We start from the raw sequence: 22,186 nt of genomic DNA on the forward strand, positions 1-22,186 counted from the left end.
TCTGGTATTGTATAAACGACTATGCTAGTATTCTGAAATTGACCATGTGCGGAACGTATTATTTGCCTGGAATTATCGAGGGCTGAACACATTAAGGAAGAGGGAAAAACCAACCAGGTTTCACAACGGAGGCTAATAGAAATCTGAACCCGAAAAGCGCCACTGAGCCAATGGTTCCATAACAATTCATGATTGGATTACATGACAGAACAACCTCCACTCTGACATTGTTCAAGATAGGTCACGTCCTCACTGGAGGCACCACCTAATTCGCCAGGTTTGCGTTTGACTCCCTGGACTTTGATGTCTTGTTCACCGGCCGGATGCCACCATCGAAGCCGCTGTATTTTCAAGGAGCTGACTTCCAGGTAGTCGATAGTCCATTCCCCGCTGCTGACCGACACCACAGGGTGTTGTTCGGGGAAATGGAAATTTGGCAGATAGATTTCGGTGGGTGTTCTATCTTCAGAAGAGCGTTCATTTCCGGTCAGAGACATGGTGAAAGTGCAGTTGCGTAGATCAAATCCGTAGTTTGTGACGATGCCATTCGTCACAATAGGACTTGGTCGTATGTACGCCTCTGCAGCACGGAATCCGACGTTGTCCTTGATCAGCTGAGAATGTTCTGTCGATATAGATGGGGACCGAATGGCATCCTTCAGGTTCCCAGGACCAACATGCTGAGTTTCGATGTTGCTTTGGCTCTCCGAGAAAGCTGGAGATCGAGGATCCGACAAGGGTTCGCTCTCAAGCACCAGGTTCTTCCCGTTTGGCAGCTCCGGATCGTCAATAGAGAAGATCGACAAATCCTCACCATTCCAATTATCACCCCACTCATGGTTGTTCTGAGGAAAACATCAATAAGCTGCGCACATAAAAGCTGCTGGAGAGTAGGTTGGGCGGGATTTACCTGAGAAGTGTACAGCCATAAAGTAAAGCCGTTAGCCGTACTGCCTTCGATAGCGAAGTGGTTGGCGTCCATCGCACTGATCTGGCTGCTGTAGTCTCCAGTCCTGTATGCATATTTGTCATCCATGTCGTAAGGGATGCCAATTTCGGTCAGTACCATGGGATGGTCTCCCATGTAACGCAGACTCTCATCTCTAAGGAATTTCAGTTGGTCGCGCAAGCAGTTTCGGATGGCCGTCTCCCCGATCTTAACAGCAAAGGCAGGCGTAAGATATTTCCCGCGAAGCACTCCGATCACGTCCACATTGTAGAGTCGATTCCTACAGCTGTGAGCAGTATTCAAATAGCATTGTGGAAGGTTCCTTACCAATGTTTCGTCAACAAGGTGAGTCCATCGTAGTAATGTACAGCGTGGACCATGTTGGGGTCATCGTCAAATGTTCCCTTCAAGTCGGGGGGAATTTCCATGACCGGAGGCTGGCAAAGCATGATGGACTCAGGCCAAACACTCCTGATGGCATCTCTATACGCCCTGTAGTGCTCTAGGAAGTAGGAGTTGGTGAATTTATCGTAGTCCAGAGGTTCTCCAGTTTTGGGGTGGCTAGCGAAATAATCTTTCCGTAGTAGCTGGTCTGACGATGGGTCCCAGACTCCATGCTGAGCCCACAGACATTCACCCAGTTTCCAGCCCGGGTCTCGGGTCCAGCCATACTTCTTGTCATCGTAATCGGCGGGGAGCCATGCAGAAACACCCTCCGGGTCCACAAGTGCCCTCCCTGTTTGATGAGGACCGAAGCCGCCAAATGCCCAAGTCGTCTCCTCGCAAGCTCGACCCGATCCCGTCAGGATTGCCTGGAATGGTGATGGCGAGGTACCTAGCTGTAACTGTTGATCGGCTGGAACGACGGAGATATCCTGAAGACCAATAAGTCCTCGGTGAGGTTCGTTCATGCTTTCCCATCCAATGACCACTTCATTTTCAAGATCGCCGGCGTCGTGGATTTTTTGTGCTAGGTATTTGCAAGCAGCGATGAAATGACCTTGGAGATAGTCCTGGATATTGACGCCGTCGATGATCGCCTTGGGAGCGAAGTCACGCCCGGCCCAGAACATGGTAAAGATAGTCTGACAGACCAGGCGAGTATAGTTCGTGCTCCAGATCATTTTGGGGAATTCCTCGGGGTGGTCATAGGTATTCTGAACCAGGGCGGCTTCGGTTTTCTTGAATGTCCGGGGGTTGAGTCCTGCCGCGTACAGAGTCCAGCCCGGTGCACCAGACCCACCCGAGAGTCTTGACCACTGCATGTATTCAGTAAGTTAGGCCACCAGCGTTTCGCTGGGATAGACAAGCATACCACATCCTGATGAGGGTCCATAAACACGAAGAACTGGTACTGCTTTGCAATACGGAGCACTTCGATAGTAAACGCAACCCAGTCGTCGTCATACTTTCCAGGACCAGCATGCTCGATCGCTTCCCAAGTGAATATGTATCTTATTGTGTTGTATCCCCATTTCCGCAGTCTTCCAAAATGTGTATGCGCCTCGTCAAGGGAGAAAGGTCGACCGACGAACGAAACATTGTCGGTGTCGAAGAACTTATCGGGAACGTAAGATGGGGTATCGGGATCCTTTGGATACTTGGATTCGCCAGCAACGTTGATCCCCCTTAAGGTGATTTCTCGATTCTGTGGATCCTTGAAGGTCTTGCCATCGATGCGAAGTCGAAGAGGGCCCATGATCACCAACTGTGCTCAGGATTGCTCCGGTAAAGGAAGGAATGAGCTGCCGATGGATATGAGGAGAATTCCCGGAAGGTTGGAGCTAAAAATAACCCTGTCTCGTGGCAGGTAGCCTATGGAACAAGAAAGTCAGCATACATGAGTGCATGAATGCATTCCATCCAGTGAATTCCGCAGACCTTCACACAGCTAGCCAAGACGTCCTGCGTCAATGAGGATTACTGATCAGGTAGGACAGTACATGTACAGTGAGGAATATCAAAAGACCCAGGTAATATCCAGCACCACTTCTGGGGAGCGGAGAGACGATCCAGCTGCAAGGGGCAGGTTGAAGACAAGCTGGGCGGAGAGGAGAAGCTCGGGAAGAGGAGAGGGCGATAAGCGGCCACGAGATCGGCCCTCTGACGTATCACCCGCGGTCGGCCTTCCCCACAACCGCACCTTTTCGCATCCCGAACAGGCCATCCTCGTCTAACTCTTTCTGCTCTCAAATACGTCCTTGAGGTAAGGCCATGCTGCCATTGGGTTAGGATGTCCAACAAGGCCGCTCTTAAAGCTGTGCGCACAGCGCTGGACTCGAAGGATTTCGATCAGGCAGCCCAAAAAGCTAGCGATCTTGTGCAACAGGAACCTCAAAATTATCATGCGTACGTTGAAGTCTACATTCTAGGCCTTCCCTGCTTCTCCTTGCTAACTTAAGACCCTCATTTAGGAATGTCTTCTTAGGCCTTGCGCTGGACAAACTCAATAAAACCCAGGATGCTGAGAAGGCCTATCTCGCAGCCACTCGCGTGAAGGAAGGCGACAAGCCAGCATGGCAGGGACTTATCAGCCTCTATGAAAAACAAGGAAGTCTGAAACTCGACTCGTATCGCGAAGCAGTGCTGAAACTTGGCCAAATATTCGCTGAAGCGTAAGACCGGGAGACTGTCCACAAACAATCCTTCATGGCCCCCTCCCCGCTAATTATAATTTAGAGATGACAAGCACCGCTGTCAAGATGCCGTCGATAAATTCATCAGCTTCGCCAAAAAACATGGCAGTCGCTCTCAGTATCGAAAAGCGATCGAACTGCACCTCCCCTCGAGCCCATTGTACGACTTCCTTGAGGGCCGTGTCCCGCATCCTGCGCATACATACCTTCGTCTCATTGAAATGACCGAGGCAGACGAGAAGGAATTCATAAATCGGGAGATAGGCGAGCGACGTACACGATTGGGAGCCAGGGTTGACCAGGTTACCTTGGAGGTCAAGCGAGAAGCTTTCAAGCGGAGTGAGCTAGAGTCACTCTATCGTGGAATAGTGAACTGGTCCCATGACGACCAGGTTCGACGTACGTACGAGGAGAAGCTGCTGGAACGTGGATGCGATGTTCTTGCAGTTCTTCCTGCAAATGAAAAGGCGGACAAACGGAATGAGGTTTGGCAGGCCGCCCGTGACATGGTCATTATCAAACATCCTTTCGAACTTGCCTGGAGGATCTACATCGAGTGGCAAGATATCCAAAGCTTTTCGGAGTGGGATCATGGGTTCTTGGAGGATTTCATCGAGTTCTTTCCCGAGCACGGCCTTACTAAAGTTCTCAAGGGATTTCTGGCCAGTGATTTCTCACCATTTCCCAAAGACCCGAAGAAACGGAAAGGGTCGAAGAACTCTCAGCAAGCAGCCAACGACCAAGACGCCGATGGCAGCAATGGTGAAATCGTTGAGCTAGCAGCTCAGGATAGCTTGATATTGATGGTCGAAGGTCTTGAAATGTCGTCCTCATCTGTCGTTGCGCATAGGATCGTCAGTGATGTCTACTTATCGCTGGAAGAATACGAAAGCGTGGCTGATGTAGCCAGGAAAGGGCTAGACAATTTACAGTCACTGGTGAAAATGTCTGGGATGAAGCTCCAGAACACGACTGATTCGATGAGAATCACCCTTGCGAATGCCCTGATTTATTACCAGTCTCCAAGAAACCACCCAGAGGCCAAACGCATCTTCGAGGAGATTCTCCGTCGAAACCCGAAATCGACGAGCTGCTTACTGGGAATTGGTCTTATTCTTAAGGTCGATGAAGATTACGTGGAAGCCGTTAACTTCCTGGGACGTGCTCTAAACCGGGACCCGACAAATATCAAGGTCCGGGGTGAGTTATCCTGGTGCAAAGCGCTCAACGGAGATCTCGAATCGGGTCTCGAAGGTCTTCAGGACGTCCTCTCCGAGCTGCAGTCCTCACGCTCCGAGAACCGAGAATTCAAAGCCGAGATCCTCTACCGGTTAGGATACTGCCAGTGGGAAATCGATCCGTCCTCGGCCGCGCGTAAAGATCGCACTGGTGCCTACGCCAGCTTTTTGTCCTCAATTCAAACCAACATGAATTTCGCTCCCCCTTATACTTTCCTCGGTCTGTATTACGCAGATTACAAGAAGGACAAGACGAGAGCACGCCGGTGTTTCCACAAAGCCTTCGAACTGTCAGCCTCGGAGATTGAAGCCGCAAGGAGACTAGCAAAGACGTTCGCCGACCAAAAGGAATGGGATCTTGTTGAAGCAGTGTCTCAGCGGGTCGTGGACTCGGGCAAAGCCAAACCGGCACCCGGCTCGAAGCGGAAAGGCTTCAGTTGGCCCTATGCAGCTTTGGGAACCGTTCAAATCAATAAGCAGCAATACCCTAAGAGCATTGTTTCGTTCCAGGTGGCTCTGAGAATCTCGCCGGGAGACTATCATTCGTGGGTGGGCCTAGGTGAGAGTTACCACCATTCCGGACGGTTCATCGCGGCCACGAAGGCATTCGAGCATGCCCAGCAATTGGAAGGTGCACTATCTAGTTCCGATAAGGAGCAGATTTGGTTCGCACGATACATGCTGGCGAATGTTAAGCGGGAGCTTGGTGAATTCGAAGACGCCATCTCGAGATACGAAGAAGTATTGAGCTTCCGGCCAAACGAGTTTGGTGTTTCTATTGCACTGCTTCAGACGCTTACAGAAAGCTCGTGGAAGAGTCTTGAGCTGGGGCTTTACAACGACTGTATCGAGCTGGCGCGCAAAGCTATCTTCGTGGCGACGTCGCTTGCCCTCGAAAGAGTCGATATCTTTAACCTGTGGAAGGGCGTTGGGGATGCATGCTCACTTTTCGCGTATGTCAAAGCTAAATCTGGACGGCTGCCGATCAGTGAAGCTTTCACCTTGCTCTCTACTCAACTCGAACCCACGGCCTTTGATATTCTCGCCGATGTCGACGAGATAGGCCAAAGACACCTTTCGCTGCTTAAGGATGAAAGCAACGAGGAGACTACACTGTCTGATAAATGCATGTATGCCTCCATATTGGCGTATAAACGCGCCATCCATGTCTCTGTGCACGACGTGCATGCCCAGGCAGTTTCTTGGTACAATCTCGGCTGGGCAGAATACAGGACCTACAAGTGTACGCAGGCTGCTGCGGGCACGACGGGCCAGAAACAGTCGCGCAAATTCTTGAAAGCCGCGATGCGTTGCTTCAAACGCGCAATTGAGTTAGAAGCGGGTAACTCTGAATTTTGGAATGCTCTTGGTGTGGTGACCACCGGCATGAGTCCCAAGGTAGCGCAGCACGCGTTTGTGAGAAGTCTCCATCTCAACGAGCGAAGTGCCCAGGTTTGGACTAATCTAGGAGCGCTCTACCTCATCCACAATGACATCCAACTGGCAAATGAGGCATTTACCCGTGCTCAATCAACGGACCCGGATTACGCCCAGGCCTGGATTGGCCAGGGTTTCCTGGCCCTTCTGTTCGGGGATCCGCGGGAAGCTAGAGGCCTCTTCGAGCACGCGTTCGATATCTCTAGCTCATTGTTGGTCTTGCCGAAACAGCAGTATGCTCTCAGCTTGTTCGACCACCTGATGGCGGATTCCTCGGTTTCCAATGAGATCTCGCAACTGATCCAGCCCTTCTTTGCACTTCATCAACTCTCTTCACAAAACCCCTCGGATCTTCCCTTTGTACATCTCTCTGCTCTTCTTGCGGAAAGGATTGGGGAAATATCCGACGCAGAAACCAGTCTCCGAACAGTGTGCTCTGCTGTTGAAGCCGAATACGAGGTGTCCGAATCAACTTCCTCACTTTCAAGATTTGCGCAGGCGAACGCAGATATTGCGCGTGTTTTACTGGCGCAGCATGAATTCGAGGAGGCTGCGGAGAAAGCTGAGATGGCTCTCATGCTGTCCGGGGAGGAAGACGCAGGAAAGTTCGATTCTGAAACGAGTAGGAAATTGCGCTTGTCGGCACACCTGACCGCTGGTCTATCGCATTACTATCTGAAGTCCATGGACAGCGCGATCGACATGTTCCGCGATGCTCTGCAGGAGGCAGACAATGCACCGGAGGTTGTGTGTCTTCTTGCTCAAGTGTTGTGGGCGAAGGGCGGAGAGGAGGAGCGGGCTGTGGCTCGCCAGCAATTATTCGACTGTGTCGAGGCAAACCCCGATCATGTCGGGGCCGTCACACTTCTCGGAGCCATTGCGATCTTGGACGCAGACAAAGATGTCATCGAGGCGGTCGAATCGGACCTCCAGAACATGATTACGAGAGACGATATTGAGATTCACGAGCAAGCCAAGCTTATCAAGCTGTTGACAGCGGTATCCACGTTAGGATTCAGCGACAACTCAGGTGTACCCGAGGAAACAAGACGCGTGGGCGAGGCCGCTGCCGCCGTGATGAGAGCACCACATCAACCACAGGGCTGGATGGAGCTGTCGGCAGCATCTGGCGAGCCATACACTGCCGAAATGGGCGTCAAGAGAGCTTTGCGGAGCGTTCCCCCTCGTGGCCGACTCGAAGCCGAGGACCTTTCTGCTGCATTTGCCCAGACTGGAAAGGCCGGCGATGCTTTCAGAGCCATTATGGTCGCGCCGTGGAAGCGAGACGGATGGGAGGAATTGAACCACGCGACGTCAACAACAGCCTAGACCTTGAGAGTCCGAAGGGAAGTTATGTTATATAGGTAGATGACTTCTCGGGATCAGCATAAGAAATAAGTTAGTTTAGAAACGCATCATGAAGAATTAAATGCAATGCATTCACACATACCTCGAACAATTCGGACCATTCCCACCTCATTGCGTCTGCTCTCCAGCTGCTGCTGTAATCCTCGCCAACAATCTTTCCTTCCTACCATCCCTCCAACTCTGATCCAGCGCATCAATCTTCCCTCCAAGAATAGTCACACACTCGGGCGTCAACAGCACCATTCCCCGCGCAACCGTCGCATTCCGCAAAAGCAACTTCCCTCCGATAGCGAGCTTCCCGATCCCGATCCCATGAACCTGTCTCAATTCCACAGCCACGGCCTTTGTTCCCTTCGCGTCTTGAACAATCAGTCGATGCGGACCATTGCTATTCCCTAGCTCGTTTGACCCCGCGGCGGTACCGTTCGCGCCGTCGGCACCCTCCCCCCTGTCTTCGCCTACGTTCACCGTCCGCACGATCTCCCGGCCCCGTATCGCTTCTCCGCGTTCAACGCGCTCGATGGCCTCGACTTGGCTCCACAGACTAGAGCCGATGTCTTCGACGTCTAGGACCTGTACCGGGATCGGGCCCTGGATCCGTCTTTCCTGCACCGTGGGGTCGGATATGTCGGCTGGGAGGAGCGAGGACGGGGAGCTGGTTGTCAAGGAGTCTCGGAAATCTGAGGCCAGGACGCGAAAGACAGCGGTTTGCGTCAGGGCTGCGAGAGGAACATTGCGCTGGTGGGATGTGGAGGCCACGAAGGTGTTGAGCCAGGACGACGAGACAGGGAGGGATTTTCCCTGCAATTGAGCAGAGATTTGCTGGTTGATGTTAGCCATGAGGAAGTTGGAGGATCGAATTGGGCGGCTGAAAGAGTGTTGATTGATTGATTGATTGATTGATTTGCGGAGGATGAATTGACGCTAAAGAATCCGGGGAACGGACCACCACCGCTTCCTGATTTGGCCAACAATCAATCAGTCGCATCTCCTATTCCTCTTCCCCCATCCTCGTCATCCACCTGTCTCATTCTTCCTCCCCTCCTCGCAGCTTGCATTCACCCATCATGTCGACTTTATCTTCTCCACGCCCCTCAATCGCTTCGTCCCGAGCTCACTCGCCCACCCCTGCCTCCTCACGCCGTCCGTCCCTCGACACTCTAAACACCCACGTCGGCGGCGGCGGCCTCAGCGCGTCCTCAACGCCCTCCACGGCGCGCGCAGTCTCACCCTCACTCCGCCCGAAACGCAACCGAACCGCCCTCCGAGACTACTACAACCTGAAGCCGTCCGCGGCCGACCCGTCCGGCGGCCCGCGCTCCCCCAGCGTCCCCCGACACACAGATGCCGGCGACATCTCGAGCCCGTCGGTCGTGTCGACCGGCACGGAGCTGGACAGTCCGGACTTCGATCCGCAGCGCTACGTGAACCACCTGCTCGCGACGTCGTCGCTGTCGACGATCCTGAAGGCCGAGAATACGCTTGTCGGCGACATCCGTACGCTGGATAGCGAGCGCAAGGCCCTCGTTTACGATAACTATTCGAAGCTGATCCGTGCCGTTGAGACCATCGGGAAAATGCGGCGGAGTATGGATGATCGGGGAGCTCCGTTGACGATGACCAAGACGTTGGGGCCAGCGATTGCGTTCGTGGCGGAGACTGCCGGGGGTCTGATTCAGGAGGGCGAGGAACAGAGAAGACGGATGAAGGAGGCGAAGACGTCGGATGGGGCAGATCGCAAGAAGGCTGAAAAGCAAACTGTGAAATGGGTGCTGGCGGCGCCGGAAAGGCTTGAGAAGCTCCTTGCCGATGAGAATAGGGAGGAGGCTGAAAAGGACTGGGAGGAGGTCCGCAATCTGCTTGCGAAGTGGGGAGAGGTGAAGGGGGTTAGCGAGATCCGGGAGTCCTGCGAGAAGATCATGGCGAAGGAGGATGAGGCGTCTTGAGGGCTGGATTAGGACGGAAAAAACCTTCATGTCGACGGACGTATCCTGCGTGCGTGGCAGATGCTATGATCTTATTCGAAGCTCGTCATTCGAAGCTCGCTGGGGCTTTCGAGATGCGGCGGAATCCTACAAGTCGTCGAACGGACTGTCTCGCAGGTCGAGAATCCGTAATACACCAGGCCATGCACTGGGCTTGGACGCCGAAATGGCAGGCAAACCATCAACCCAAGAGACCACCCGCACATACAGTCTCCTGGTCTCAGACACAGGCCTTATTGTGGGCTTGAGAAGTAGGCCAACAATCTGCCTAGCTACCGCAAGCACTGGGTCATGTCACCACTTACTTTCATCACTTGCTCGAGTTTAGCGCAAGACATGTACAGATAGAAACAGCATAAACATAACATTCTTACTATGAGACCATCTTTGAACATACGACTTCAGACAAGTCCACTCAGAACCCTCCCGCCAATATGTCCCTGCTATTGTACATGCTCGTCTTCAGCCCCCAAGCGTTACCAGAATTAATGTCCAAGTGCGTATAAGCATCAGTCTTGTAGTAAATCGGTCGATCATAGGGCTTGATCAGGCCTAGATCGACCAGTTTCCGCGCCACCCTCCTTATATCAGCCACGTCGTCGAAATCATACGTGTAGACTGCAATCATGCGTGCCTTGCCCGACCCGTCATTTGTGGCTACTTTCGACGACGGCCCCAGCTCTCCTCTCTCCGTCGCCTGCGCAATCACGTTCCAGACATAGTCCACCCGGTCCGGCGCCATAAAGAACAACCACTTGCCCGTCTTGATGCCTTCCCTTCTCGCCAGGTCAAGGATACTCCGTTCCATGAACTGTTGAGTCCGATGGTTTTCCGCTGACGAAAAGCTTCCTCCAAGGCGTCTTATCGGGGTGCTGCTGCCAAACCCTCCCATGTTATCCTCCGACGCTTCGACCCAGAAGCTGCTCGGATTTGGTGGCTGCGGCCCCCGGTAGTGAGGGTTATGCACGAAGATCCAAGGTCCGGTGTCGTGCATGTTTGCAGTGGAGGGCGGCATGCTTGCGACGAGGTTGGACATCGATTGATTGGGTCGGCGCTCTCTCAGGAGATCGACGTCGGGACGGCGCATGACGGGGTCTGCTTCGTCTGGGTAGTAATCGTCATACTTGCTTTCGTATGGGTCCGATTCGTCCGGGTCCTCAGTAGATGCATCGTCGCCATAGGGTTCCGGTTCTTCAGTTTCCTCTGGGAACGGTTCTCGGGGCGGAGACGGCGATGGCGATGGCGAGCCCGAGTCCGTAGATTCGGGGGACTCAGCCCTCTGCGCAGGCTTCTTGTTGGGTGGAGGTGCAGAGTCAGAGACTGCCGGCTGAGGACTGTCTGCCTTGCGTTTCTTTGGGTTGGATCTCTTCTTGGGTTCGGGAGTGAAAGCATCCGAGTCTGAGTCTGTTGAGCTTGGATCCTCTTTCCTGCCTCTCTTTCTGGTCGATTTCTTTGCAGGCTCCGACGCAGGTTCTGGATCTTTGGCAGATCCTCGACCCTTCGCCTCACTTGTCTTGACTGAGGATGTCTTCTTAGACGTGGAAGTAGACTTGGACGCGGATGCCTTTTCCTTTCCCTTTCCTCTTGACGACCGTTCTTTCGGCGGAGAGATGACCTCGACGTCGGAATCCGAATCAGTACTGGACATTGCGATTGCGGGCTTGGCCTTCGATTTAGACTTTTGCGTTGTCTTTGACTTTGACGCTGGAGAAGCCATAACCAGTAAGATCAGCCTTTGTCAATAAACAGGAACTTTATCACGAAGCGAAAGTAGGTTGGAAAGACGGAAGAGATGATAAAAATGAAAATCCCTACAGGATGACTTCAAGGCGTCGTTCCTGACTTGTTCTTCCAGAAGGGACCTTTCTTCGTCATTGCCTGTGAATGAAAGTGAGCTCTGCCCTTTCTGGTCTATTTATAGATCTCTTTCTCTCTCCGTCGTTTTTTCTTTCCTTCCTTCTTCCGTCCGTTATTATCCTTGGGTGGGAATCGACGGAACCACATACCGTAGAAACTGGATTCCTCGGAGATATCGTGCCAGGGCTTGTCTGACTTTTTGGGCATTGCTGATGGGAGGGACTATCCAACCCATCCAAAAAATACTCTTTGATGTGTGATGGAAGAAGTTCTTGGTTTACCTAGACTTGTTTTGATGAAATTGATAAAGTGCAGCGGTGGATCTTATCGGGGAGGATGGTGGGGACGCCAAGCACTTTTATACCCCTGGCCAACCTGACAAGTGCTGCGTTTGTCTTCTGTTTGTTGCACATTCACTGAGTTATCCTTTGCGTATCTTTATGCGTTGCATTATTTCCCTTCTGGATATGAGCACCATGAGACTGCATACTACATAGTACACATGATCGAATGTCCAATGAAATCAACAAGCCACCAGCATCTAGTCAGCCTCCACGTCCAATCTAAAATGCTAGCTCATTTTTAGATTCACAGCCTAGGCAAGTCATTTCCAGACCTGTGAAATGAATTCGCTCAGGTCCTCCTTCAGCACATCGGGCTTCTCCAGTGCGGCAAAATGTCCACCCTAATCACTGTCAGTTGTCTAGGTACCAATAAGCCACAAAGACACATACCTTTCGATGATCCTTGAAATAGACCACATTGCCGGTTCCCTCCAGCCAGGACTTCGGTATAGGCATGATTTCTTTGGGGAAAGACGAGAAACCGAGCGGCTTGCGAATGAACCAGCGCTGTCGCCACTTCTCCGGGTTGATGAAAGCGTCGAGGTTCTATTCCATATAGTTTAACGATCGAGGCTCTTATCCTGGGATTCCCCAAGCGTGCGCATCACTTACCTCGCGATATGGGTAAATCGCTCGCGGGAACGACTCCGTAAGCCAGTACAGCGATACAAACTCCAGGATGGTCTGGGATGGAAGTGGCTCGTCGACCCATTGGAGGAATTTCTCACCACACCTGTTTACCGGGTCAACCACGGACACTAGCTTTTCGAGTTACTTGCCCTCTGGGGGACTTACCATGCCAGCAAGGCTATTGGACTGCTGGATAGGACAAGGCCAATGGTGCTTGGTCTTGTGGCGTGCTCGTCCGCATAAGCCCTACCAACGGTCAAGAATTCCTCCCTGCGTTTCAGGCCCTGTTTCTCGTAGTTGTTGAGACTGTTTTCAGAGACTCCCGGGGGAGGGGCCGGGATGCCATTGAAATTCACTATGATGGTTGGCATCATTCGCACGTTCTGAGCAGGGGGAAAGTCAATCACACTTACGATGAATAGCTATGAAAATGTGTCAGCTTGATTGAGAACGCACATATTTCAGATGAATCCAAGACAAAACTCACCTTTGCAACTATCATAGTCCACCGCGAGCACTCGAGATACCCTACTTCCGATATCGCCGCCCTGCGCAACATAGCCACTGGCAAAGCCTAGACCTTTCATCAGTTGATCCAGCACCCGGGCTGCATCCTCAGTGGTGTAGTCCCTGTCGAGGGGAGGTCCAGAGGAGAAAGCGTATCCCGGGAGCGAGGGGACAATGAAGTGATAGGGCAGCTTGCTGGGAGTAAACTGCTCCCGGAACAAATCCAGCATCGGAAGAAATTCGAGAAAGCTGCCTGTAGTCGGTACATGAGACAGCAGTCTAATATATCTGAAAAGAGTGTGGCATACCGGGCCATCCATGAAGTAGAAGTACGGGAACCGCATCCGGCTTCTCGGAGAACAGGGCGAGAAAATGCAGCTTGATGTCTTCGATTTCCGTGGTGAATTGAGGGAAGCTATTGGTGCGAGCCTCCAATGCTCTCCTACAAAGAGTCACTGGTTAACTGTACCGTTGATTGCATAACGTTCGGTATACAGAGCACAAATACCAGTCAAAGTCACCCAGCCACTTCTGCTTCATGGTTGTCAGCCAGTCGGACGTGACGCCAAAGCGACCATCCGGTTGGACATTCTCGTATGTCGGCGGGGCGATCTTGGATAGCCTGACGAGATCATATAGTTCTTCAAGCTGCTGCTGGGGAATAGAGACAGTAAACGGGGCCGGCGAGATACTCGCGGCCGCCGGGAGCTTGCTATACGGTGCAGACATGGTGGATAGATCGATTAGCTTGAGAAACTAGGCCTATGGAACAGGATTACTGGTCAACCGTTTGATATTGGAATTTATAGAGGCCTTTTAAAAACAATATGCGGGGTAAACGCCCTCCGCATTTGATTGTTAATCATACGAGGGAGAATGAATCATTCTGCGCCATGACAAGGATCCAATCGATTAGATCGGCAGGCTAGGCTGGAAGGGTACGGGGATTGACCAGGCATCAGAGCGTTGCCTAGAGTTGCATACAAAGTAAAAGAGAAATCTAGACATGATCGACCGTGAATATGATGTAACGGTTCAGGATACACGACGCATGGAATGGTTCACCGCCTGCCGCGGCCAGTCTCTGAATGGAATCAAAAATTCACTCGAGATGCAACGTCGACAGAGGCAAAGAGAGTATTGACAGAAAAGCCAAACCCCAGCAGAATGACTGCTGCACGTCCCGCGTCCGCCACGACCGTCTTCCTCGACCAGCCTCCGAGCTGCATGCAGTTCTGCCCGGCTGCGCCAAACACTTTCGTCATCGGCACCTATCTTTTGTCCGAGAAGAAGGACGACGAGGGGAACGTCGTCGAGCAGTCCAAGACTGGAAGTTTACAGCTATGGAATATTGAGCCCGAACAAAACAACCTGTAAGTAATCCCCACACACCTGATAAATTGAATGAAAAAAAAAATCCCATGTCTGACCTCGCACATCAGCACGCTCATCCACCGGATATCCGTGCCCTACGCAGTCTTCGATCTGCATTTCCACCCGCGAGATCCCTCGCTCTTGGCAATCGCCTCCAGCGTCGGCTCTGTCGCGCTGTTCCGCGTCTCAGGCCCATCACCCACTGAAATCACCCATCTCTGGGCCCGTCCCGTCCACGATGATCCGTCCATCCCGGCTCTCTTCCTGGCCTGGACGCCTCCGCACTGGTTGAATCGCGAGCAGGCCGACGGGTTCGCCGTCACGTTCTCCGACGGCTCCACGGTCGTCTTCGGATGTGATTCCACCGCCACGCTCTCCGAGAAGTCGGACGAGATCGCAGAACTCGGCAGTTTTGCAGCGAAACAGCCCATCGAGGTATGGTTTGTCGCGCTGGCTGCGGTGCAGGACGAGGAGTCGAGCTCGGCGTCGACCACTACTCGGTTCCTGTTCACGGGTAATGATTTCGGTTCTCTGCATACTCGTCGTCTTGCTCAAGCATCTGAGCAGGACGAGGACGAGCTCTTGTCTCCCCTACTTTTGGATCATGATGACCGAGGGAGACACCATACTGCCGGCGTCACGTCCATCCTGCCGCTGCCGCTGCCGCTGGTCGACGGGGCACCATTGCTGCTGACCGGTAGTTACGATGAGTATCTGAGAGTATATCATGCTACGCGGCCGGGCGATGTGCTAGCAGAGGAGTGTCTAGGGGGTGGAGTGTGGCGACTGCAGTTGCTGAAGACGACGCATGAATCCGTAGAAGGGGGTGCGCGATGGACGTTCCTGGTCCTGGCGAGTTGCATGCATGCCGGGACACGAGTGGTGCGAGTTACGGGGGAAATGAAAGAGGGCTCAGAACCTCAATGGGGGATTGAGGTTTTGGCGGAGTTTACGGAGCACGAGAGTATGAACTACGCTTCGGACGTGTGGAAGCCCCGCGGTGGGTATGATTTGCAAGGGCAAGAAGGATCGGAGTTGCTCTGTGTGTCCAGCAGCTTCTACGATCGAAGGGTGTGCATCTGGCGAACGAGCGTATGACCAACACAGGGCGTAAAATGTTTTAGTTCATGAGATAATTCGCTTGGTGAATTCGTGATGCAAAGCGACGGTATACAATTAAATACAACCTACCCGAGACCCTAGAAACGATATGAAGATTGAAAACGCAAAAAGAAAAATCCGTAACGTAGATAAATCTATCAAACAATCGTCTCTAGTTCTCGGGCGTAGCCAATGGCATTCTCGATGATGGTTCCGCTGGCCACCAGAATGTCCTTCTCCGAACGAGCAGCGGCCTCGGGCTCGACCGGGAAGTATATCCGTCCATCACGAAGCACCCATCCGCGCTGCTGGGCGAACTCGATCACAGCCCCCTCCGACTCGAGAAACAACAGGTTCTTGGCGTTGGAAATCGGGAGTGAAGGGTACGCCTTCTCGGAGCAGTCTGCAATTTCGCTGCGGATGGTACCGACCAGGACCTATTCCCCAGAAAAACGACACATTAGCACAAAGATATCCCGGATGGCCGCAGATCTCCAGCATTTCAACTCACATTCGAGAACAAAGCAAAGTCCTCCGAAGGCACTCGCTCCGAGTTCGTCTCCCGCCACACCTTATCGTAGCTACCCTCCATCAAATTTCTCTCCAGCTCCACGGGGTATTTGATGTAGGGGTCATCTTCAACGCTGTGACCCTTCAAGCTCGCCTCCTCAACCAGGCCTTCCAAGACGGTGTGGAAGGTGGTGCTGTCACCCATGCTCAACAAGAGCAGCATATACAGTCCCGTGATTTTGCTGCGCTGGCTGGTCTTAAAATCCACATTGCCGGAGTTCGAGCTGTCCCGTTCCAGGTCGTAGAAGGGCTGGAGCTGTTGGTAGTATCTCGTGAAGGTGGGTGCGTCGGTTTGCCGGATGGACGCCAGAGCGCCGAGCTCCAGGATCTCACGCGCAAGAGCAATCAGCTCGGGCGATGTCGACGGGGTGGGGATCAGGGCGTTCTGGAGCAGAAGAGTCCGCTTTGCGCGGCTCATGAGGTTGTTGGCAGCATCGGGCTGTTTCTGGTTAAGAGCGTTATGGAGCTCGGAGACGAGGGACCGGAGGTCGGCCATGGTGGTTGTGTTATGTATTATGTCGGGGAAAAAGTTGAAGAATTTAAATTGATAGTCTAGAGAGATAGATTGAGAGATAGCAAGAGCGTAAAAGGAAAGACGACAGAAGATGGAATGGTATTGGGGAGGATAGCAAGTGGTGGGTTCGTTAGTTAGCAGTCGGGTTGACGTTGTCAGCAGCTTCCAAGAGCTTCGCCGGCCTTGGCAGATTCTGGTCACGTGCCCATATAGAGCGCCCCTGGTCGCAAGCCCGTGCGGGGCCCGGCTGCTCAAGAAAAAGATATTTGGGTAGAGCTGATGGTACAGCTGGCAAAGTTCACCTGATATCTAGTGCAAGGGCTGACCATTGTCCAGGTGGACTTTTGGTCAAGTTAGCAAATGCCGACCTTTCATCTCGTCCCGACGCTGCAAGGAAACGATATAAGTTCAACTCGACTCTAGCATATAGTTCAATTACAAGAATATGTTTTTGAGGTTGAGCTGATGGTGTAGTTGGCAAGGCTCTCCTTTTGCTATAGCTTTTTGTCACCTAGTTTCTATCTCTTGGTCGGTGGTTCGAATCCCGCCCAAGTCTCTCTCTTTTGCTTTTTCTTTTTATTTTTCTTTTTTTTTCCACTCACTATACCAACACCGCACTCTCTCGCTCTAAATCGCCCCCAACTTCTCCATCGTCCCGACGACCTAGCGACTGCACTGGCTATTGTTGTCTCTGGAATGCGAACTCCGTCAATGTGAATCGTCATTCGACCCCTGCGCCCTTCGTCCTCGTCCGTTCATTTGCAATCAGTCATTTAGCCGTAATTCTCACCATACAGACTGTATCATCTCTACTTCTCTCTCCCCCGCTTTTTGAGACCGAGACATGTTTCAAGGTAATTATATGAGTACTCTGTACAGGAGATAGATGGGTATTATTTTCACCTGTCACTGCTAGCGCCAAAAAACAGAGAGCTCTCCAACAGCAAGATCTAGCACTATCTCGCAACAACTTAGAACAAAAGCACGATCCTCTGACTCTACTGCAGGAGAACCCAGGCAATTCTCTTCTTCAAGTAGCCGGACATGCCGACAGTATTGATGAAAGAAAAGGTGGGTGTACAGACGGGGGAAGTGTAAGCCCGAATGGATATTTCAAAAATTGCTTGCCCCCGAGAGGACAAGACGGTGCACTTAGACCTACTCTAAGTTTCCCCGTATAGAGGGGCATGGCGCGTCGAACAAAGAGAGCTGGGGAGAAAGAAGAAGAAGAAGACGACGAGGGGAAGTAGGCGGTAGATATGCTGGAAGAAGTGTCCGCACCGGGAAGGAATGACTGGTGCAAAAGTGGAAGGAAGAGAAGTCCAGATTAGGAAGGCAGTATGGTGGAGGACGAGCGGCAAGAGCAGTTCGGGCCACGGGTCTACAACCATCAGTTTCAAACAAGAGCTTCATGCAAGAAAGGAGAAAAAGGTTGAATTAAAAAAAAAAAAAAAAAAAAAAAAAAAAAGAGAGAACAAACAAGCTATGTGAGTGCCTCCAAACATATATAGCCGGCTATCATTCCCAGGAAACAATGTCCGCCCCCTCCTCATGACCACGGCTCATATAGATTTTACGACTTTCGCCAGAGTGTTGTAAAAGGGAGTCCCCAAGCCAGTCACCGGATCCCAACCCTTCGTTGCATTCCAGCTGGCATAAGGAACCTCTGAGCCAGGCCCACTGCGACAACCAACCGAACCCCCGTTAACGATGTCGGTGAAACCAGTTTGGTTCAGAGAATAGAGCCATGGGTTCAAGAACCCCAGTCGTGGCTTTTCATCTTCCAGCCGTACCGCATTCAACCGAGAGATGATAGCGGCAAAGGCGGGCGCCGAGGCACTGATCAGAAGCATGTTAGCCGGCAGTCTCTATATACTCGGTCCTGGTGCGGTGACTTACCTAGTACCACCGATCTTGATGATATTTCCTTTATCCACCACGAGGAAGTTGGCGGCTTGAGCGGCAACGTCGGGAATGGCTCTCCCAACGCGGTTATATAACCCATCCCATCGATCCCCAAGTTCTTCGAGGTAACGACCGATGCTTTCGTCTTGATATCTGGGGCGCGCGAATCGTTCAGAGAAACCACCTCCCGAAAACCCGATGGCTTTTTCGGGATCGATGCCGTAGGTGCCGCCTACGGAAGTCACGAAGGGACACGAGGCCGGGAATGTTGGCTGAAAGCGAGTCGTGTTGGTCCCGTCGTTGGTGATGCAAGACTCCCCAACCCCCGAGTCACCGCTGCTGAATATCACGGAGACACCACGTGCGCCAAGCTGGGCGAACAGGTTGCAGGTCGCGTTCGAGTACGATTCCGGTACGGTCTGCTCGTCCTCGCCGTAAGAAGTGGTCAGAACCGCGGGAAGCTCCTCGTCCGGGAGATTGAGAAGATAATGGAGTTGTTCCAAGTACGGTTCGTTAGTCGACTCGCTGTCCTTCGATTCGCCGACATTAGGTACGGCAGGACCGCGTCCGCCAGTGGTGTAATACGTCGTCAGCGAATTATATGCCAAGGCCGCGGCATATTGTATATCCAAGCTCGCCTCAGAGCTCGACCGAGTAGAGTTCTGCAAGTTCAACCCGCCGTTTATGGAAACCACCGTGAAATTGGTATCGGTCCGATTGGGCGCATATAGCCCCATGAAGTCGTGGAAGTCGCCATACCGCGCGTACTGATCTAGAAACCCCGAAACCCCGAGTATGTTGCGAGGGTCAGGCTCCGCCTCGGTGTCATAAAGGCCGTACAGTTCCCGGAGACAATCCGGGGTGATGCTCGTTGAACAGTTGGCCGAGAGCTCTTCGAAAGTCGCCGCAGTCGGTTGGAACTGTGGCATTTCTGTCTGCGATACTAGTCTTCCAAATCGAGTCGTAGGCTGAACTAGTTGAACGAACGGATAGATCTCCTCAGGCACTGAGTATTCTAGGGTTCTAATCACCATCGCCCCAGTCGCTCTATTGTAGAAGTTGTAGAAACGTGTTTTCAGTAGAGCCTCGGCCTGGTAAAGCGGAACCGTGAACGTAATCCAGTTCCCATGAATGTCGAGAGTTTCTGGCGGAACATCCTCCGATGCAAGCCAGAAGAGAACCGGGTCCAATGCCCCAGCTGATGGGCGCACAAAGTCCTTGATCTCGTCGCGCTTCATGTGTTGTCCATAGCTGGGATGACCAGGGGTAGATAGGTCCATTACCCTTTGCTCGAATTCGCTTGCTTTCTCCTGGTGAAGAGCCAAATGAAACCTCATTTGCTGGTGTGGTGGAGGCGCACTGCTCTTTATCCAGCCATCAGGCACATGGCTCAAACGCTCAACCACTGCGTAACCAGGTTCGGCGGCCACAACGAGGTACAAGCAAAAGAGCACGAGGGACAACGTCCCTGTGAGATGAGAGAAGGCCCCCATCGAGAATCTAGTACGGCGCAGTATCACCTACCGCGGGAAACCAGAAAATCGACAGGACGCTGAAAGAAGAACACGAAGAACAGATGTATTTCCCCAGGCGTGGATGGATAAACCCGAGGAATTTTGTAAATATCTTCGCCGTCGCATGCCGGGGTTGGGCCGCAACCTACCAGATAATATCGCAACGCGTCGAGAAACCTTGTCTTCCCGGTGACCTAAATAGGCTTCCAGCGAGCTGGTAAAAGGAACCAGCACAGCCAGTCCAGGGGCTACTTGATGCCACACAACGGTTGGTCTTATCCTGGGAAATGCATAGCCATCTTGAACCGGCTTGGATGAAGGGAGGGCGTCTCAACCTTCCATCCCGCCCACGTCCTTAGGAGGAATGTGACACTCCGACGCATCACGACAAAATCCGCCATGAAATTCAAAATCGTTTGGGGGATTGACACGATTCGCCATCAAGTTGGGTCAAATCTTGGTATATCTCTGAAAATGGCCCCGATACGCCATCAAAGAACGTGGCGAGATCTACGCCAGGATGAAATTCGCCTGACCCAAGGTCGAACCAGATGAAGCAGCAATTGCTGCTGTTTGTTGGTGATACCGCTGGGCGGGGCGATGCCGCGATTCATGCCTATTGTCGCTTTGTTATTGACGACCAGATCAAGCAAGGGAGGGAAAGCGCCCGATCTCCAATCACTGCGCGCCAAACGGATTCCTCGGCGACGCTCGAGTGACACAAAGAATGGAGTTGCGCGGAAGAAGCAAACATCGGGAATGCCACTAGTCCTCGCTGATCAGTCGTCATGTTAGACTTTGCCACCTGCGCCAGAGACTCTCAATGCCGAAAGGTACAAAGGGGTCATGCCAGTCCGAGTCCGTACTCCGTATCTACTACTGTGACTTTCCCGATGTATCTACTCCCTACAGCTTAAGGGATTCATTATATGACCTGGTGCTCCGTGGGTTTGGTTTTCCGGTTGACTGTGGCTTCAGCACTCTACCAATGTTTGGTTGGCAGGATTCATCCCGCAAGAGATTTCGGGTCGGTCAATTGAGCACCAAGTTTGGAAGTTCCAGCCCTGATACGGGCCCGTGGAGCAATGGAATCTCTAGATCTGGACTCCTGCAACTTGACGGGTGCCTGGCATATATACTTGGTGTCTTGGTTAACATCCCCTCAAAGTACCAGTTACACTTGTCACAATATCATCACGGTATTCGACACAAAAGCCCGACCAGTCATCCAGTCATGGTGTTCGACAGCATCATAGAAATATTCATCTACCCGAGACATATTCATGCCATCAAGCACATCTATAAATCCCATGCCCAGGTCCGGACGCAAATAGTTTCCTAGTGCAGCAGGATCAAGCGGCTCGGCGCTAACTTTCTAGCCGTAAAGATGCGGGATCCACCCCTTCAGATAAGGGACTGCACTTGGGGCTAGGAGAGATCTGACATTCTGCAAGGTCTCTGGGGGATCCATGCCCATTTCACACAGAACGGCATAATGGAGCGGAGTCGAGCCCCATTTGCCCAGCTGGTTGAGATTAGTAGAGCCGCCATTCTTGTGAATGAACTCTAGAACACAAACATCATGTATGGAGGTTTGGTGGGTTTGTTCGAGAACAACCTTTTGCGATACTCGGTTGTTAAAGCTGCTGATGCGCTTCGAAGTGTAGCTGCAAAGATGAGAATAACCCTCATACCGGTCCCAGTAGATGCGCCGTTTATGGCCATGATCTGTGTCTGAGCTGTAAAGCTCTCAGATAAGTACGGAGTGCAGTGGACTCAGTGGTTCAGGTCCGAGGTGCTTCCGGCAAGGTAGCCATGCTTGCTGGCGCAAGCCCTCCATTCCTTGCACTCGGTAACAACTTTTTCGAGGCTAAACCTTCCCGAACAGGTGTTCTCGGTCAGACGATAGCCACATGTCAGACAGAATGCGTCGTCGCATCCACGGGGACCCGTCGACGTCGAGGAACCCAGTGGTTGGAGTTGCAGCTTGAAGATTCGCCGGAGGAAATTGTTGAGTTCAAGCAGGATGTCGGGTACACCTCAAGAAGTTGTGAAGTGGAAGATCACTTCCCGGCCGTCGTGACTAAAACCTTCACACCCTCCGCAATGGAACAGCTAGGGCTCGTTTTCCCATTATAAATGTAGGATGCCGAGGCCAGTTCTAGCCATGATGAATGCCGTGAAACGTCAGACTGGTTACCAACAGCTGCAATTGTCGGACACGGCGCCGTGTGCACATCGGGCTTATCTTGCACAT

General features: G+C 52.3%; 9 protein-coding genes across 9 annotated transcripts; 3 read left to right on the top strand and 6 right to left on the bottom strand.

The window, feature by feature from the left end:
• Positions 1 to 197: 197 nt before the first annotated feature.
• EGC1 (sterylglucosidase 1) lies at positions 198 to 2,648 on the bottom strand (the record flags this gene model as incomplete). The annotated part of the gene is made up of 4 exons (XM_046086215.1): positions 198 to 845; positions 911 to 1,229; positions 1,277 to 2,208; positions 2,265 to 2,648. The coding sequence occupies 4 exons, from the start codon at positions 2,646 to 2,648 to the stop codon at positions 198 to 200; spliced, it is 2,283 nt and encodes a 760-aa protein (XP_045942178.1).
• A 646-nt stretch (positions 2,649 to 3,294) lies between these two features.
• Positions 3,295 to 7,712, top strand: SKI3 (SKI complex subunit tetratricopeptide repeat protein SKI3; the record flags this gene model as incomplete). Its single annotated transcript, XM_046086216.1, has 3 exons — positions 3,295 to 3,298; positions 3,378 to 3,564; positions 3,629 to 7,712. The coding sequence occupies 3 exons, from the start codon at positions 3,295 to 3,297 to the stop codon at positions 7,587 to 7,589; spliced, it is 4,152 nt and encodes a 1,383-aa protein (XP_045942179.1). The 3' UTR covers positions 7,590 to 7,712.
• A 24-nt stretch (positions 7,713 to 7,736) lies between these two features.
• Positions 7,737 to 8,468, bottom strand: LDX57_004553 (OB fold domain-containing protein; the record flags this gene model as incomplete). Its single annotated transcript, XM_046086217.1, has 1 exon — positions 7,737 to 8,468. The coding sequence occupies one exon, from the start codon at positions 8,466 to 8,468 to the stop codon at positions 7,737 to 7,739; it is 732 nt and encodes a 243-aa protein (XP_045942180.1).
• A 227-nt stretch (positions 8,469 to 8,695) lies between these two features.
• On the top strand, positions 8,696 to 9,574 carry LDX57_004554 (COG1/VPS51 family protein; the record flags this gene model as incomplete). Its single annotated transcript, XM_046086218.1, has 1 exon — positions 8,696 to 9,574. The coding sequence occupies one exon, from the start codon at positions 8,696 to 8,698 to the stop codon at positions 9,572 to 9,574; it is 879 nt and encodes a 292-aa protein (XP_045942181.1).
• A 454-nt stretch (positions 9,575 to 10,028) lies between these two features.
• Positions 10,029 to 11,677, bottom strand: LDX57_004555 (uncharacterized protein; the record flags this gene model as incomplete). Its single annotated transcript, XM_046086219.1, has 3 exons — positions 10,029 to 11,317; positions 11,429 to 11,491; positions 11,620 to 11,677. 3 exons carry the CDS (start codon positions 11,675 to 11,677, stop codon positions 10,029 to 10,031), a joined length of 1,410 nt encoding a protein of 469 aa, XP_045942182.1.
• A 397-nt stretch (positions 11,678 to 12,074) lies between these two features.
• Positions 12,075 to 13,680, bottom strand: LDX57_004556 (epoxide hydrolase family protein; the record flags this gene model as incomplete). The annotated part of the gene is made up of 7 exons (XM_046086220.1): positions 12,075 to 12,155; positions 12,205 to 12,360; positions 12,427 to 12,547; positions 12,610 to 12,799; positions 12,932 to 13,204; positions 13,260 to 13,393; positions 13,460 to 13,680. 7 exons carry the CDS (start codon positions 13,678 to 13,680, stop codon positions 12,075 to 12,077), a joined length of 1,176 nt encoding a protein of 391 aa, XP_045942183.1.
• Positions 13,681 to 14,118: 438 nt separating this feature from the next.
• LDX57_004557 (uncharacterized protein) lies at positions 14,119 to 15,423 on the top strand (the record flags this gene model as incomplete). Its single annotated transcript, XM_046086221.1, has 2 exons — positions 14,119 to 14,324; positions 14,394 to 15,423. The coding sequence occupies 2 exons, from the start codon at positions 14,119 to 14,121 to the stop codon at positions 15,421 to 15,423; spliced, it is 1,236 nt and encodes a 411-aa protein (XP_045942184.1).
• A 161-nt stretch (positions 15,424 to 15,584) lies between these two features.
• Positions 15,585 to 16,492, bottom strand: rpnL (proteasome regulatory particle lid subunit rpnL; the record flags this gene model as incomplete). Its single annotated transcript, XM_046086222.1, has 2 exons — positions 15,585 to 15,863; positions 15,938 to 16,492. The coding sequence occupies 2 exons, from the start codon at positions 16,490 to 16,492 to the stop codon at positions 15,585 to 15,587; spliced, it is 834 nt and encodes a 277-aa protein (XP_045942185.1).
• A 1,491-nt stretch (positions 16,493 to 17,983) lies between these two features.
• SED4 (S53 family peptidase) lies at positions 17,984 to 19,908 on the bottom strand (the record flags this gene model as incomplete). Its single annotated transcript, XM_046086223.1, has 2 exons — positions 17,984 to 18,349; positions 18,410 to 19,908. The coding sequence occupies 2 exons, from the start codon at positions 19,906 to 19,908 to the stop codon at positions 18,073 to 18,075; spliced, it is 1,776 nt and encodes a 591-aa protein (XP_045942186.1). The 3' UTR covers positions 17,984 to 18,072.
• Between the last annotated feature and the right edge of the window lie 2,278 nt (positions 19,909 to 22,186).

The sequence above is a fragment of the Aspergillus melleus genome (genome assembly GCF_016097325.1).
Source record: "Aspergillus melleus strain CBS 546.65 chromosome Unknown contig2, whole genome shotgun sequence".
NCBI classification, from domain to species: Eukaryota; Fungi; Ascomycota; class Eurotiomycetes; order Eurotiales; family Aspergillaceae; genus Aspergillus; species Aspergillus melleus.